The sequence below is a fragment of the Pteropus vampyrus genome, unplaced genomic scaffold, assembly GCF_000151845.1.
Source record: "Pteropus vampyrus isolate Shadow unplaced genomic scaffold, Pvam_2.0 Scaffold322, whole genome shotgun sequence".
Classification (NCBI taxonomy): domain Eukaryota; kingdom Metazoa; phylum Chordata; class Mammalia; order Chiroptera; family Pteropodidae; genus Pteropus; species Pteropus vampyrus.
In genome coordinates this window covers 1,649,923-1,663,306 of record NW_011889103.1, presented here as the reverse complement: position 1 = coordinate 1,663,306, position 13,384 = coordinate 1,649,923, and the positions used below count along the sequence as shown (strand labels likewise).

Below are 13,384 nucleotides of genomic sequence, written 5' to 3'. Positions count from 1 at the left end.
AATGTAATGTGTACATACACACAGTCATGCTAATGTCTTTTTATTTTTTTATTATGAAATATAATAAACACATAAAATAGTATATATATCTGTAAACTAAAAGTAATATAAAACAAACACCTGTGTATCTCTAGCCTAAGACACAGAACACTATTTTACTACAATTTCAAAAACTGAAAAAGATTCAGTTATGTTTATATATACTAGCAATGAGTAACAGGAACATAAAAGTTAAGACAATAAATCCATTTACAGTAGAATCCAAATATTAACTGAATTGATGGCAAAGGAGCCTGAGGAAATTTGGGAGTGACAGAAATGCTCTTTATCTTGACTGTGGTGGTGGTTACATAGGTGTATACATTTGTCAAAATGCATTGACCTGTCGTACTTAAAAATGGGAGCATTTTATTGTATATATATTACACCTGAATAAAGTTGTTTAAGACTATGCTGTCTTTTTAATACAAGTGGGGTCATACAGATTCTCAAAGTTCTTTTTTTTCAGTTAATCTACACTAAATCTAAACTTTCCTTTATTCAACACAGAGATCTACTTCAGAAGATACTTTAATTTCAAACAAAATTAGTATAATAACTAACAAATTTTTTTAAAAAATCTCAAAACCCAACTTCTCTTACCAGAATCTTTACCTGAATCGGCCTGGGTCCCTTCCACATTTTGAGATACAGTTTCTTCAGCAGTGCTACAGCCATTAACATTTCCAAATGTAATCCGTGCATTTAAGACATGAAACAAGGGAATTTCTAACAAAATAAAAGCTTATATAAATACACTTTACTGAGAATAATAATAGCCACCATTAATAATTAACCGTGAGTGCTTACTATGCCAAATACTTTTTATAAATATGATTTCATTTCATCCTTATAACAACCCTTCCCAATATACAGATGGGGAAACAGATTCAGAGAGGTTGAGCAACTTTTCCTGATCTCAGTGAGAGCCAGGATTGAAGTGTCATGAATGTATGACTATCCAAAATGTAAATTCCTCTCAAGTAATATGCACTGTATATGGTATTATGTATACTAGCTCAGGCCCATCAAAGGATCTTGGTGTCAATTATCTTCTTCAATTAACTACTGAATTTGGGGTTTCACTTAAGTTGTGTCTCATTAAAATGATGAATATGTCACATTTTTTATGCGTTTTTACATCTGTTAGCAACATCAATAAAACAGAACTAATGGTTGAGGAATCTCCTAATTTTGGTATGCAAAATGAACCGAGAATCATGACACTTTAAACCAAATTAATCTAGAGGATAATTCTGACTTCAATTACGTCTATTGTACGCTACTTTTACCTAAAGAGCTCCAATGCCCTAAAGCACATCTTGTCACCACAAAAAGGGCAGAACCTACAAGTGCTCCTGTGGTTCCCTTAACGGTACCTATTTTAACAGGAAATCCAGGTGGGAATTCTAGCTTGATGAAGTCTCTCAGTCTTGCAAAATGAGTGCTAGTTCTGGCCATCAGGTCAATGATGGGGATGACCTGCTCCACAAGAGAGAGAGGAAATTCTTCACACATCCACAGCGTTGCTTTAAACCTGCAGGATTTAACCAATACGAGACTGAGGGCACCTCCACCAGATGGGGAAACTGAATTCTATACAGTAAGCTACACAACACCAGCTTCCTTACTCCAGTCTTCCAGTTATCTTACATTTCATAATCTGAAGCTATGAAGAGACTAGGCCCAGAAAGAATTCAGATCACTCCAAAATCCGGCAATCAGGAAAATGACCTCCACTACAACCTCCTGCAAGAGCCTTAACTGACAGCAAGCATGAAGAAACTGCTAGCTGGTGAAGTGGTGGAAACCATTTCACTTAATTAGTTGAAGCTTGTTGACAGTAAAATAAGGAATTCTTATATCCAATCTATCTTCCATCTGGAGAAAGGCTAATAAGATGGGCAATCTACTGTTAGCTTTTATCAAATAAAGTAATTTAAAATTTTAAGAAAGAGGACAGAAGAATGAAGATGACACCATAAAATAGCACAATTCTGTAACAATCCATAAGCTGAAAATGACCACAAATCTCTTACTTTTGTGTTCTAATCGTCAGCTCTTTTGGCCTCCCGATGTCCCTGTCTCTCAGATCAAACTCTTCATTGAAGTATTCATCAGGAGTGATGGCTGTGGGGTTGTTTGCGGTGGCACATTCTGTGGTGGGGTCCTGCCGATCCAGAACTCAGGGGAATCAGAAATGACAAGTGATGCTCACAACTGGAGGCCTATGGCACTCAGTCTCTGAAGTGGACATGTTAACCAGCTACAGATCAGAAAGTTCTAGCCGTAACTTTTTTTTATTAAGTTACTGCACAGGATAAGAAAATCTACAAAGGTGTAAGTCTCATGGATTTCTCCATTTCAAAATATTTCTCCACTCTACTTTTTATTTTTATCTCCTGATTATAGAAAGGATAAGAGAGAGAAATATATGAACGCATGTGAGATTTGGAAGACTTGGGGTTTAAGTTCCAGCTGTCACTCTCTAGTTTGTGACACTGGAAAAGTTATTTCATTTTTCTGACCCTCAGTGACATCCACTGTAGCAATTTCATATAGTTATTGTGAGGATCAAGGAAGAAAATATTTGTTAAGGTGCTCTGTTAAAATATAAAGTCCTGAATCTTCTTTATGTTCCATTTTTACAGAAATCCTAGTTCATAACAGGTAAGAGAGAAAAAGCAACTGATTAATCACAACCCTTCCTATAATATCTTTATTTTCAAAGACTTGTTTATCTAATTCTCTTCCAAGAGAGTATCTCAAATTCCCTCTTGGGAATACTCTTTAGCTTTTTCAAATAAGAGTAGCTTGTTCAGTAAATGCTATCCCAAGCACAGAAAAGTCATCTCCTTTCTTTAAACTGCTCTGAAAATGTTAGGTAGTTAGGTCATGAGCAATAAGAGTGAAGGCCCAGTTCTGTAACCATAGAAACCCTCCCTTAAGGACCTCCCTGAAACACCCATTTTATGGTTATAAATTACCCCTACATCCTAAGGCACAAAGGCCATAAAAGCTAACGTGTTTGTGCACAAGTACTACCCTAACCTGCCCTTAACCTCAGCCTTATTATATCATCATTATGTTATGCCTATGTCCAGAAGTTCATGAATCTAATAATAACACTGAATTTTGGGTAAGTGCATGCTCAATAGGGCAAAGGGTTATATACTAGCCAACTGTCAATCAAAATGACTTCATATGCCTATCATCCAGCACCACCCTAGTAACCTCCCATCACAGCCCAAATATAAACAGACCTTCCCACTTCTACGCTGTTACAGCCCTCTTCACTGTAACCCACATCTCCCTGGGGGCATACTCTTATCTTTTGTCTTTTTACCTCCTGAATTCCATAGGGCTGCAGGCTTCCTTGTGTGGCCCGTCTCCTTCTAAAAATGTACTTTCAACAAATCTTACTTTTTCTAAATCTCACTGACCTGTAATTTTTTATTGAGTTGGCGGGGAGGAACCAAGGACCCTCACCATGCCACTGGGGCAACGGTGGATTTCACATCACCCTGTGTGGTAACAAAAGCTCATTGCTTCAACTTACCCTTTGAGCACCAAACTGGTGTTCCACAGTTCCCAGCAGAGATTCCAGTGGGTTCCTGTCCGCTACAGAGTGGGGAAAAGTTTAATTCCTGATATCATACTTTATTTTTGACTATAGAAAAAGATTCTCATCATATTTTAAATTTTCTGATCCAAGCTACCTCCAATAGGAAATCCATTTATGGATGGGCTGATGCCAAAATCACCCACAATAAGCATCAGCTAATTTATCCCTTGTAGGACACTTTTTATTAGGTTCTCTAAACTAGATGAACAGCAGTTACAAGAATTAAAGCAGAATAGAAGAAAGAGCTTGGATTCGGGAATGAGCCAGATCTGGATTCCAATTCTCACATTGGCTGGTCACTGCCCATGTGTCCTGGGCCTCAGTTTCCTTATCTATCACACTGTAGGCACTGCTCCAAAGGTTTACATGTAGTAACTTATCTAATCCTCCCAATAACTCTAAGGAAGGTCTGGGAGCATGTCTATTTCACTTTTGAGGAAACTAAGGCACAGCGGGTAGGTAACCTCACAAGGCCACAGAACTGGCCAGTGAAGGAGTTGGGATATGGCAACCATGTACTGGCAACATTTTGGCTCAGGGCCCAAGTTCTGTTCAAATCTTTCATCACAATAGTTTGGACAAAATCATTCATTTCAGTAATAAATATTCTCCAACATCCTTATCTATCTTTTCAGTCAAATTCAACAATTGTTCTTCTAACACATAAACAAGCCCTCGTGAATGGCTTTCAGCACAGCTAAAGCCAACTACCTCCAAGAATGAGTCAGACTAAGAAAATATAAAAACGAAGTCCGGGTCAGGATTAGCACCACTCCATCCCATTAACCCCCAAACTCAACAAAACCAACAAAAGTTCCCTCCAGGCTTAAAAAAGGGAGTGGAGGAAGAATTACCTTTATATCTCCTTTTTTCTTCCTCGCTTAGATGTTCTGTCCGGATTTTGGTTATCACACTCACATTGTTTACTGTGTAAACCTTGAGAAACGTGTGCAAGAGAAAACAGTGACACAGGGAATCAAAACTCAAAAAATAAGCATAGCAAAAGCAAGAATGCTGAAGCCAAAAAAAAAAAAATCCAGCAAAATAAAAAATGAGAAATGGTTAACAATCATTAGGATCCTTCAGAGAAAATATACTAGCGATCAGCTTAGAAATGCATCAGCAGTCACTCTGCATCTCTGAGAGTTTTACATACTGAGGAGTTAACAGTGACAGGCTGCATCTTCCTAATTGCCCTTCTTGTTGCTAAACACTCTCAAAGAATGTCCTCCCCGCTGGATTTCTATTTTGCTAAGGCACCCAAACCTTCCTCGAGTACTGCTATTGATCTGTGGTCATCTTATAATAGGACTGACTTAGACAGCCATCTGCTGGACAGAAGGAAACAGAAATGAACACTAGGTTCTCTACACAGATTATACAGACAACCAGCAAGTCACTATTTAAAAGGTATGCCATATATTGACAAAAATTATTTTAACTGCTAAAGTAGATGCTCTGTTATCAAGGTTGACTGGAGACTATGGGGGTCTGAAAAATCAAATATCTTGGTTGACACAGAATTAACTGTATCTGCCATACATGGTTCAGGCAACACACACAGCAGTGGAACTACTGTTACTAAATGTACCTTGCTGAGGATGATGTAAGCTTTCTCTGCTAGTTCAGAGGTCACCAGAAGATTCTGCAGTGCCTGGCTCCAACACCATGAGCCATCAATCCCCACTATACTGCAGGGCCAAGGAACGGCCAGGAAACACATTTCCAGTGGACAATGCCAGCTGTCATCTCCACTTTAACAACTATGTTCTAAATTCACTGATTTCACGTAAGTGGGCTGTAAGCCTACCAGTTACTATTAGGCTAACTTAAAAAAAATGGAGACTCATAAAAGCTCCTTTATGATTTTTTAAACTCGAGTTATAAAAAAATATGAACCAGCATATTAAGTCTAATCCTTTCTCTTTCCTTTTTTCTTTTTTTTTTTTAAAGAATTAAAGAATTACCATTTCTACCAGGACAGCTGGTACCTGTACTCATTTCTCTACACATTGCTTTTCTTTGGCATAACTAGAGACCTCCTAGGGACATGCTATCCCATTTTCTGAAAGTCAAATAAGATAAAAATCCAAGTGAGAGACACCCTAGACAGTACTTAGTCCCCAGAGCATCTCCATGGCACAGATGCATGAAAAAAATATCTGAACAGACTCCTCATTTGCATAGAAGCTACATAGCTATATTAAATCTTATTTTAAGAGTTTCCTTTTACCTTTGCTTCGTAACCATTAACAACTTCTGCTTTATCTGTCCTCCAGCCCCAGAATCCGGATTTAGTTCTGATAAAAAGTGAACACCACAAATTTCTACATGTACAATATGCCATTCAGATTTATCCCTGCAGCCTTTATAGTTTTTTCCCCCAGCTTAAGTTAGTGAAGGACACTTGGAAATTATGGTCTGATTGTCCACAAAAGGATGTTATCAATGATAGATGGCTTAAGCATCCCCCTGCCCCCTCCCACAGTTATTAATCAATTTGCCTCGCCCCTGGCAAAGAAAGTCTGCATTCTTGGCTTCTTTACAAAAACTGCCAGCATAGGTGACAAAGATGGTGACATTTATTGGACAGCTGTCCTAAAAAAGTGAGTGAAGATGATCAGTGTCCAAGGGCTCACCACAAGGTGGCACCTGGGTCAGAGCATTTATCTGGGTCACCTTAACTATGAGCACAGATGACAGCAGCTCTGTTCCCAAGTGGCTGGATCTCGATCGGGGAATTCTTAGAACAGGGAGGCACAGACCATCCTGCTCTTAGGAAGAGAGTAGGTGGGGCAAGAACTCATCACTGGGGTGAGCTGCTTGGAGAAGCCATTAATGCCTGCAAAATGCCTTGGGAGTCACGCATTTTATTAGGTTTGGTGCAGCAGGGGGAAAGGATGTTAAAAGCAGTTCTTCAGCCCAGCCGTTGATCCCAGCTCTGTGGAATTGCTTTTAAATTAGCCCAGCATTCCAGCAGCAGCTGCATCATTGGTAAAGTGCCCAAAAACCCAGTTATTCCACTCAACACGCTACTGGAAAAAATTTATTTAGGAACCAAGACCAACCAAGACGCTCTGATTCTTTTTCAAAGCAGCTCACCCTGGGAAATGCTACCACTCACAGGGGAGCCCTGACCAGAATGCCCCTTTGTCTAGGACATCACATCCTAGCTCCACTGTGACTGCCGCACTTGGTCCTGTATAGGGCAACTGTCTGCCTTCTGCTCTGACCCTGGAATGAAGTCAAATATCACGCAGGAAGCTCCAGGAATAGTGGCAGGTTAGCCAAGTCACAAAGAAGGTATGCAATTATTTGCATATTGTGTTTCCAGTTTGCTTTTCTTCTAATGGGATTTGGTAAATGAAATTAGGTCGGATGAGGTATAGGAGTTTTATGTGTGTATTATAGCCCTTTAGAGAAAGGAGGGACCAGAGCTTTCATTTTCCTATTAGTTATCCAATGAATGCGCCATGACCCACAGAGGGAAAGAAAGGAATCCTAAAGGATTACACAAACTGCTGGCTATCTCCAACTAACATTTCAGAAACAAAATAATCCTGTGATGCAGGGGGCTAGGAACCACACTCAACTAATTAAAAAACCAGAGTCCCCTTTTAGTCATCAATAATTGAAAATTGAGATACTCCTTTTGGTTCACAAATTCAATCCTCAGTTCCTTGTCTTTCACTAAGTCACTTGATATTTCAGCATGGGAAATAATCCTTTTCTGGCACACAGTCATCCAAGGTACCAAAAGATCACTAGGTCTGCTCCACTTTATCTTTCACGTGTGCTAAGAAAACAGGGCTGCACTCTTCTCCCTGGGAACCGCCAAGCTCGTCACTCACCTCCACCTGCTCACTCACCTCTACTTGCTCTACCGGCAATCCTGGCTGTTCCACTCTCTTTTCCATTCCCACTCTCTGACAGTTTAGATTTTTGGTGTTTTCGTTTTGTTTTTTGTTTTGAAAATTAAAGAATTTATTTTGGGAGCTCTTCAATAACGATGCGAGACACTAAATTCCATGCAGTAGAGGCATCTCCTCAGGAGTAATCTGAACAATTACCAACCCAGATAGCAATATCCACTAGTCTGGCACCAATTCCTTCACAAAGTCCCTCCACTACCCTGCCATCTTGACTGAATGTCCTCTGACAGTTTAATTATTAAACTCAATGTCTACATCCTAGTTAATAACTCCTTGGCCTCGATTAACTTTACATGTTGAAGCATCTGAAGATGCTAGAATAACCAGTTTCCCTCTGCCTATCTCCACTGAGACTACCACACCAAAGGCCACTTAGCAGGCACTATGGCTTGGAGGCTGCTACACAACTTGGAGAAAGGCTCTGATGATAGCAGGGAATGTTTTGTTTAAGGTAGGCAGAGCATATTTCAGAGAAGAGAAAAATCCAAACTGCAGCCAGAGGGTATATATTAGCAAACCAAAAAGTCATGCCAGAAGGTATTAACTTGCAAGCATCAAGCCCCAAGTAACAGATTAGAAGAAATGGATAAAAAATAACTAATATGAAAGAGTCACATCTTCCAAATACAATCCCATGAACACACACACTTCCTGTAAGCAGTAGGTACGCATACTCTTTTACCAGCAAACCTCACACTCAACAGTGGCTCAAATCCTTACTCAATGTACAAGAAACTCACTAATCACATAATTTAATCCTGAGCACCACAAAATCAAACAACTGTCTTCCAGAAATTCTCTCTGAGCAACCCACTATCAGTTGCAGAAGGAGGGTTAGCTTGAACCATCTGAAAACCCTGTGATAATACAAATTCGAAATGTGACTTAGTCCTCAGGACAAATGGAATGTGCCACCATTTCCTATGTACACTGAGTGGGTAACAGCCAGTAACCATCACACTCTTTGTAAATTACATTTAAGAACAATGACTAGCAACTCTGCTGATGAACTAAAGGGAACAGTGGCTCTTCTGATGACATCTTAGAACTGTGGACTTAAGAGACTTCATCTCTAGATTCACTTTGTTTTGTTTTCTTTCCGCTGAGGAAACAGAAACTCTGATAGATTAAGCCACTTGCCCAAAGCCGCACAGTTAGATAGCAGCCCTGCTGATGATGTTCAGTCCTTCTAACTGTTGTTGCTATGGCTGGGCTGCGGCAGTGAGGGCAGGCTCTTCCACCTTACAGGTTTGCGAACTAAGCCCTAAGCTGAAGTGCCCTCCCTATCTGCAGAGGCATATGATTAAGCCTCGATACGTCTTCCCAAGACCTTTCCAGGTAAAGCCAATCAGTCCCTCAGCCTCCCTGGAAGACAGTAGCTGCCACAAGGCAAGGCCAGCGCGAGGAGGGTGGAGATGGGGCACTGACCCTGCCTCAGGATGGTGCCAATACCAAAGCAGTAGCGCACCGGATGTTCTGGGTTTCTCTTCTGCTACAAACAAATATCCTAATTCCACAGCTCGATCTAAATTAGAAGAAAAGGACACTTAACAAGTCTTATGTTTGACTCAGTAGAAAACACGGTTTTATTAATAAATATTATATTGGAACCGAAGAAAAGAAAAAGAAAAAAAGAGGACAGTTAGTATATTTATCAAGAGAAAAGCAAGTCTAAATCCAGGATAGTATTGTCCATATTAGCTCACGTTATGCAACTTTGGTTTACAGAGAGCTGGAATGTGACATCCTAGGCAAACACTCAGGGCTCTTACAGATTCCCTGGGCTCCGTGTGTTCTATAATAGAAACACTTAGGCTAACAGCCATGACAGCCTCTACTTCCCTCGCAAAGGCTCTACACACCTCTGCACAGCCCACAGGCAGATGACCAGAGACAAGGCAGATGATCAGAGACAGTGCCCTCATTTGGGTTAACCGAGACACAGACCTCTCCAGAGGTTTCTTCAGGTAGAGTCTGGAATAGAACCACTCCAGACTCTTGCTCTAAACTATTAGAGAATCACATTTTACTATAAGATAAGTATCAATTTGACTAACATCACATTCAATACTGGATCAGTTCTAGCTTCTGGAAACTAAAACTTCATGGTTTGGGACTAGGGAGTCTTATAGATCCCCAAACACCAAAACAAAAAGAAAATTCAAGTCAAGTCCATTAGAAAGGGCCCATGAAGAATATAAAGATATTTCTCCAAGACTTAACCAATGTGCTACAAAAATGATATATGATGGAGGATATCAGCTATGGTTTCTATTTGGTTAGAGCAGAGATCAAGTTTAAAACCCACTGGTGCTTAAATTGCCATGTTAGAAAAATCCCAATCCACCCATAATTTCCAAACAATATATACACGCCACTAAAGAAGGCAGCAAAGGAACAAGACATTGAAATGCCAAACCTAAATTTGTACCTTTCAAAAGCAATACTTTTAGTATCAAGGCTGGTGTTAATGACTGGGCTTGTGAGCCGCCTCTCAATCTCCCTGCCTGTTGGCTTCATCAAGTCCAGAGTGAGGCGTTCCATTTCCTGGGAAAGATCAAAGTGTTCAGTGGTGACCACTTTATCATCATGGTTGACTTCCATCAGCTCCGCCCAGTTGTCTGTTAATGGAACCAAGGGTGTAAGTAAGCACAATGGTAGGAAGATGCAAAAAGAAGAAAGCCTCATGTGTTAAAATGCATCACCTTCCCAATCACCCCTCCCACCAAGTGCCATCTGATAAAACCTAAAGACTACTGATTATCGATTACCTACTTTGCACAGGAATTATCTAGCCAGCTTTTCACAACTCATAGTTTCTGGGCCATCTTCCCCAAAGATGCAGACAATTAAAATAATTAGCATTTTTTGTTAGCGGCACATTTATTTGTGTACTTTTTTAAATACGTAATTACATAATATAAAGTATTTGTGCAAAACACTGGGTAAGCCATGCCATTTCACACCCTCCATTAAAAGGGTCATGCCTGATTATGGAGGGAATATAGATACAAGACAGAGTCTTGTACTCAAAGGCTCTGGAACATGAGACAAACACAGGTCAAGAGGGTAAGTGTTGAGTGGTAAATGATACACACAAAAGAACTATATAGACAAATAAGATAGGATTGAGAGGTGAATAATTAATAAGAATAACCAAAAAATGCCCCAGAAAGGATCAGATAAGACACGTGAATGTGAACACGTTTTGATGGTTCAAAGTCACTCTGTAACTGAGCATGAGCAGTGATTATTGCAACAGAATCACTCACCTTCTCCCTTAAATATAAAACTACGCCTCCCTCTTATCCAGCTCATGTTCTCAAATCCCAGCAACGTAATATCAACACGCAGTTTGGCACCACTTTTCCAAATGCGACAGACATCATTCGGGCATATTCTGGAAACCAAGGGCACTGGAGAAGAGAAGCGCACTATTGAGAAAAACCCAAGGGCCAAGCGGAACATCCAGGTCCCAGAAATCAGGATTCTGACTTTAATGAAAGGAAAAGAGTGGCAAGATGGTGACCATCATATAGAACTGGATTTGGCTCCCACACTTTGACACAGGAATCAGTCTTAAAAATAAAAATGGACCTTCTGTGCTATAGCTCTTTATAAAAGTGCAGATCTATGTCTTGTCCAGAGAAAACGCTAAATGAATTTCCTAAGAGTATTCTCAATCCCAAAATGAACCCCTATCATTGAATGCCATCAGGGCTGGAGTGTGTCCATCCAGCCTTTCTCATTCACAAATGCTACTTCTCCATATGGCCGCAGCCTACCATATTGTCACATTCACCATTCGAAATATCAAATGTCTAAAATGTGCTCCTTTTTAACAAAATCTGAAATCAGATTATCTGCATTATAAAAAAAAACTCATCAGTTTCACAGAAGAATCTGAAGTGATCTTATGTACTTTTTACTTCATTTAAATGTTTCATTACAAATATAACTTCTTGCCTGAAAGGGAAGTCTAGAAGTGAAAATGGCTGAAAACTCAGGAGCTGTCATTAACTGATCTACAAGAAATAAAAGCAGAACATCTATGAAAATTACTGTCAGTCAGTTTGCCTTTTATAAGATTTTGGAAAAATACATCTATTTTTTAAAAAACAAGCTATTCCAATATTTATCTCACCTTCCTTAGAATAAGGAATCAAGTCGAACCACATTAGAAAATGAGTAACTAAATTATGGGAAATCTACTTACTAAAAGATTAGCCTTTTAAAAACTAATAATATGGATAAATCCCAGCTATAAGTGACAAAAGAAAAAAAACTGTCCATATGTTATATTTATAGATGCTTGGAGGGAAAAGTCATATGTGTGAGGGAAAAGATGGTAGCTGTGTTTAAGTAGGGACACAGGTGACTATTTTTCCTTACTCTTACCTACGTATTTCCTAGATTAAAAACACATGAAACTTTTATAAAGAACAAGTAAACCTATATTCAAGCTAAATAAATTTGAAAAAGAAACAAATTACAAGCCCACAGCTACTCACCCCAGCTGGTGAATTCCCATTTCATCTGCACATAGAAATCCGGAGTCTGAAGGACAAAGGTTTAAAAGAAATTACTCTTGGCATTATTAACTAAACACAAACATAGGACGGGTTAATAGGCTTTTTTTAAAGCAGAGGCAAGGGAGAGTATAGAGAAAATGAAAAGAAACATAAATTGCAAACCCGCTGAAATAAACGCTTATTTTATATTCAGGGTGTTATTTGATCTTGATATAAAATGTCTAGACAGTTAATAAAGTTAACTGAAAGCAACAAGGTTGGAGGGGGATAAAAGTCAAATCTAATTTAGGGGCTTGATCAGGTTCTTAACAGTAACAGAGAGATGAGCCTGGGAGGATGGGCTTAAGTACTGCCACACAATGTGCGTAACAGGCTGTTCTAAGCAAAGAGAAAAGAATGTCAATCTCATCTATTCCACGGGGAACTTGACTGTAAAAGGCTTTGTGTTCTGGGAAAGTGCTTCATATTTATGAGACCACTCTGTGAAACCAAAAGAGGCAGCTAGACATCACTTCCCCAAAAAGTTGATATTTCCTTCCCCTAACAGAAGACTTTTGCCCCGACTTTCCTCTTAAACTTCTAGAATTTGGCCTTATAAAGTTTTACTGATCTAGTAATAAAATAAATCTAGAAATAAAAGTAGAACATCTATGAAAGTTACTGTCAGTCAATTTGCCTTACATAAGATTTTGGAAGAAATCTATTTAAGATGATTTTCTGACCCACAATGAATTCTTATAGAGGGTTCTTGGAGAGCTACTTAATTTCTTAAGTGCCATCTTACTTAATTTCAAGTAACCATCCAAGAAGAGACATAAAAGAAATTCCAGGTGTTTTTCTGTTCCCTCCCACCTCCAAGGCTTTGCCATGGTTTTTACAGAAGCACAGGGCAGGAAGACCAAGAGTCTACCCTGGAGTAAAACCAGTTAGGATTCCAATGATAAGCGAAGACACTCTCCAAGGTCAGTGGATAAGGCAGGCATGATATAAGGAAACAAAATGTCAACAACTGCCTCTGGTGCCACTAAGCACACAGATCAACTACGGGCGGCTTATAACTTCAAGCAGAGAATACAATTCAATGCAGTTCATTGTTATGACTCAATACAGGTAAAAAGAAAGAAAATCCCTTACATTGAATTTTTTAAATGAGGGATGACTCCACGTTAAGTAAGTCATTTTGTTTTTTGTTCCTCCTGCAGGAGGTTAGATAAGAGAACAATAAATCCATGAGATTGTTGTACACTTAAACACAC

General features: G+C 39.3%; 1 protein-coding gene across 2 annotated transcripts in view; it reads right to left on the bottom strand.

Moving 5' to 3' along the window:
* Positions 1-13,384, bottom strand: part of ANKRD13A (ankyrin repeat domain 13A) — a 32,648-nt gene that overhangs the window by 7,029 nt on the left and 12,235 nt on the right. The window contains exons 4-12 of one of the 2 annotated variants that reach the window (XM_011377828.2): positions 12,108-12,153; positions 10,869-11,012; positions 10,028-10,217; positions 5,898-5,964; positions 4,519-4,600; positions 3,599-3,660; positions 2,079-2,209; positions 1,419-1,576; positions 643-768 (exon numbers count right to left, since the gene is read on the bottom strand). In XM_011377828.2, the coding sequence (XP_011376130.1) occupies positions 643-768; positions 1,419-1,576; positions 2,079-2,209; positions 3,599-3,660; positions 4,519-4,600; positions 5,898-5,964; positions 10,028-10,217; positions 10,869-11,012; positions 12,108-12,153 (1,006 nt within the window). The remainder of the gene's footprint in view (positions 1-642; positions 769-1,418; positions 1,577-2,078; positions 2,210-3,598; positions 3,661-4,518; positions 4,601-5,897; positions 5,965-10,027; positions 10,218-10,868; positions 11,013-12,107; positions 12,154-13,384) is intronic. The other variant, XM_011377830.2, reaches the window with a different exon arrangement.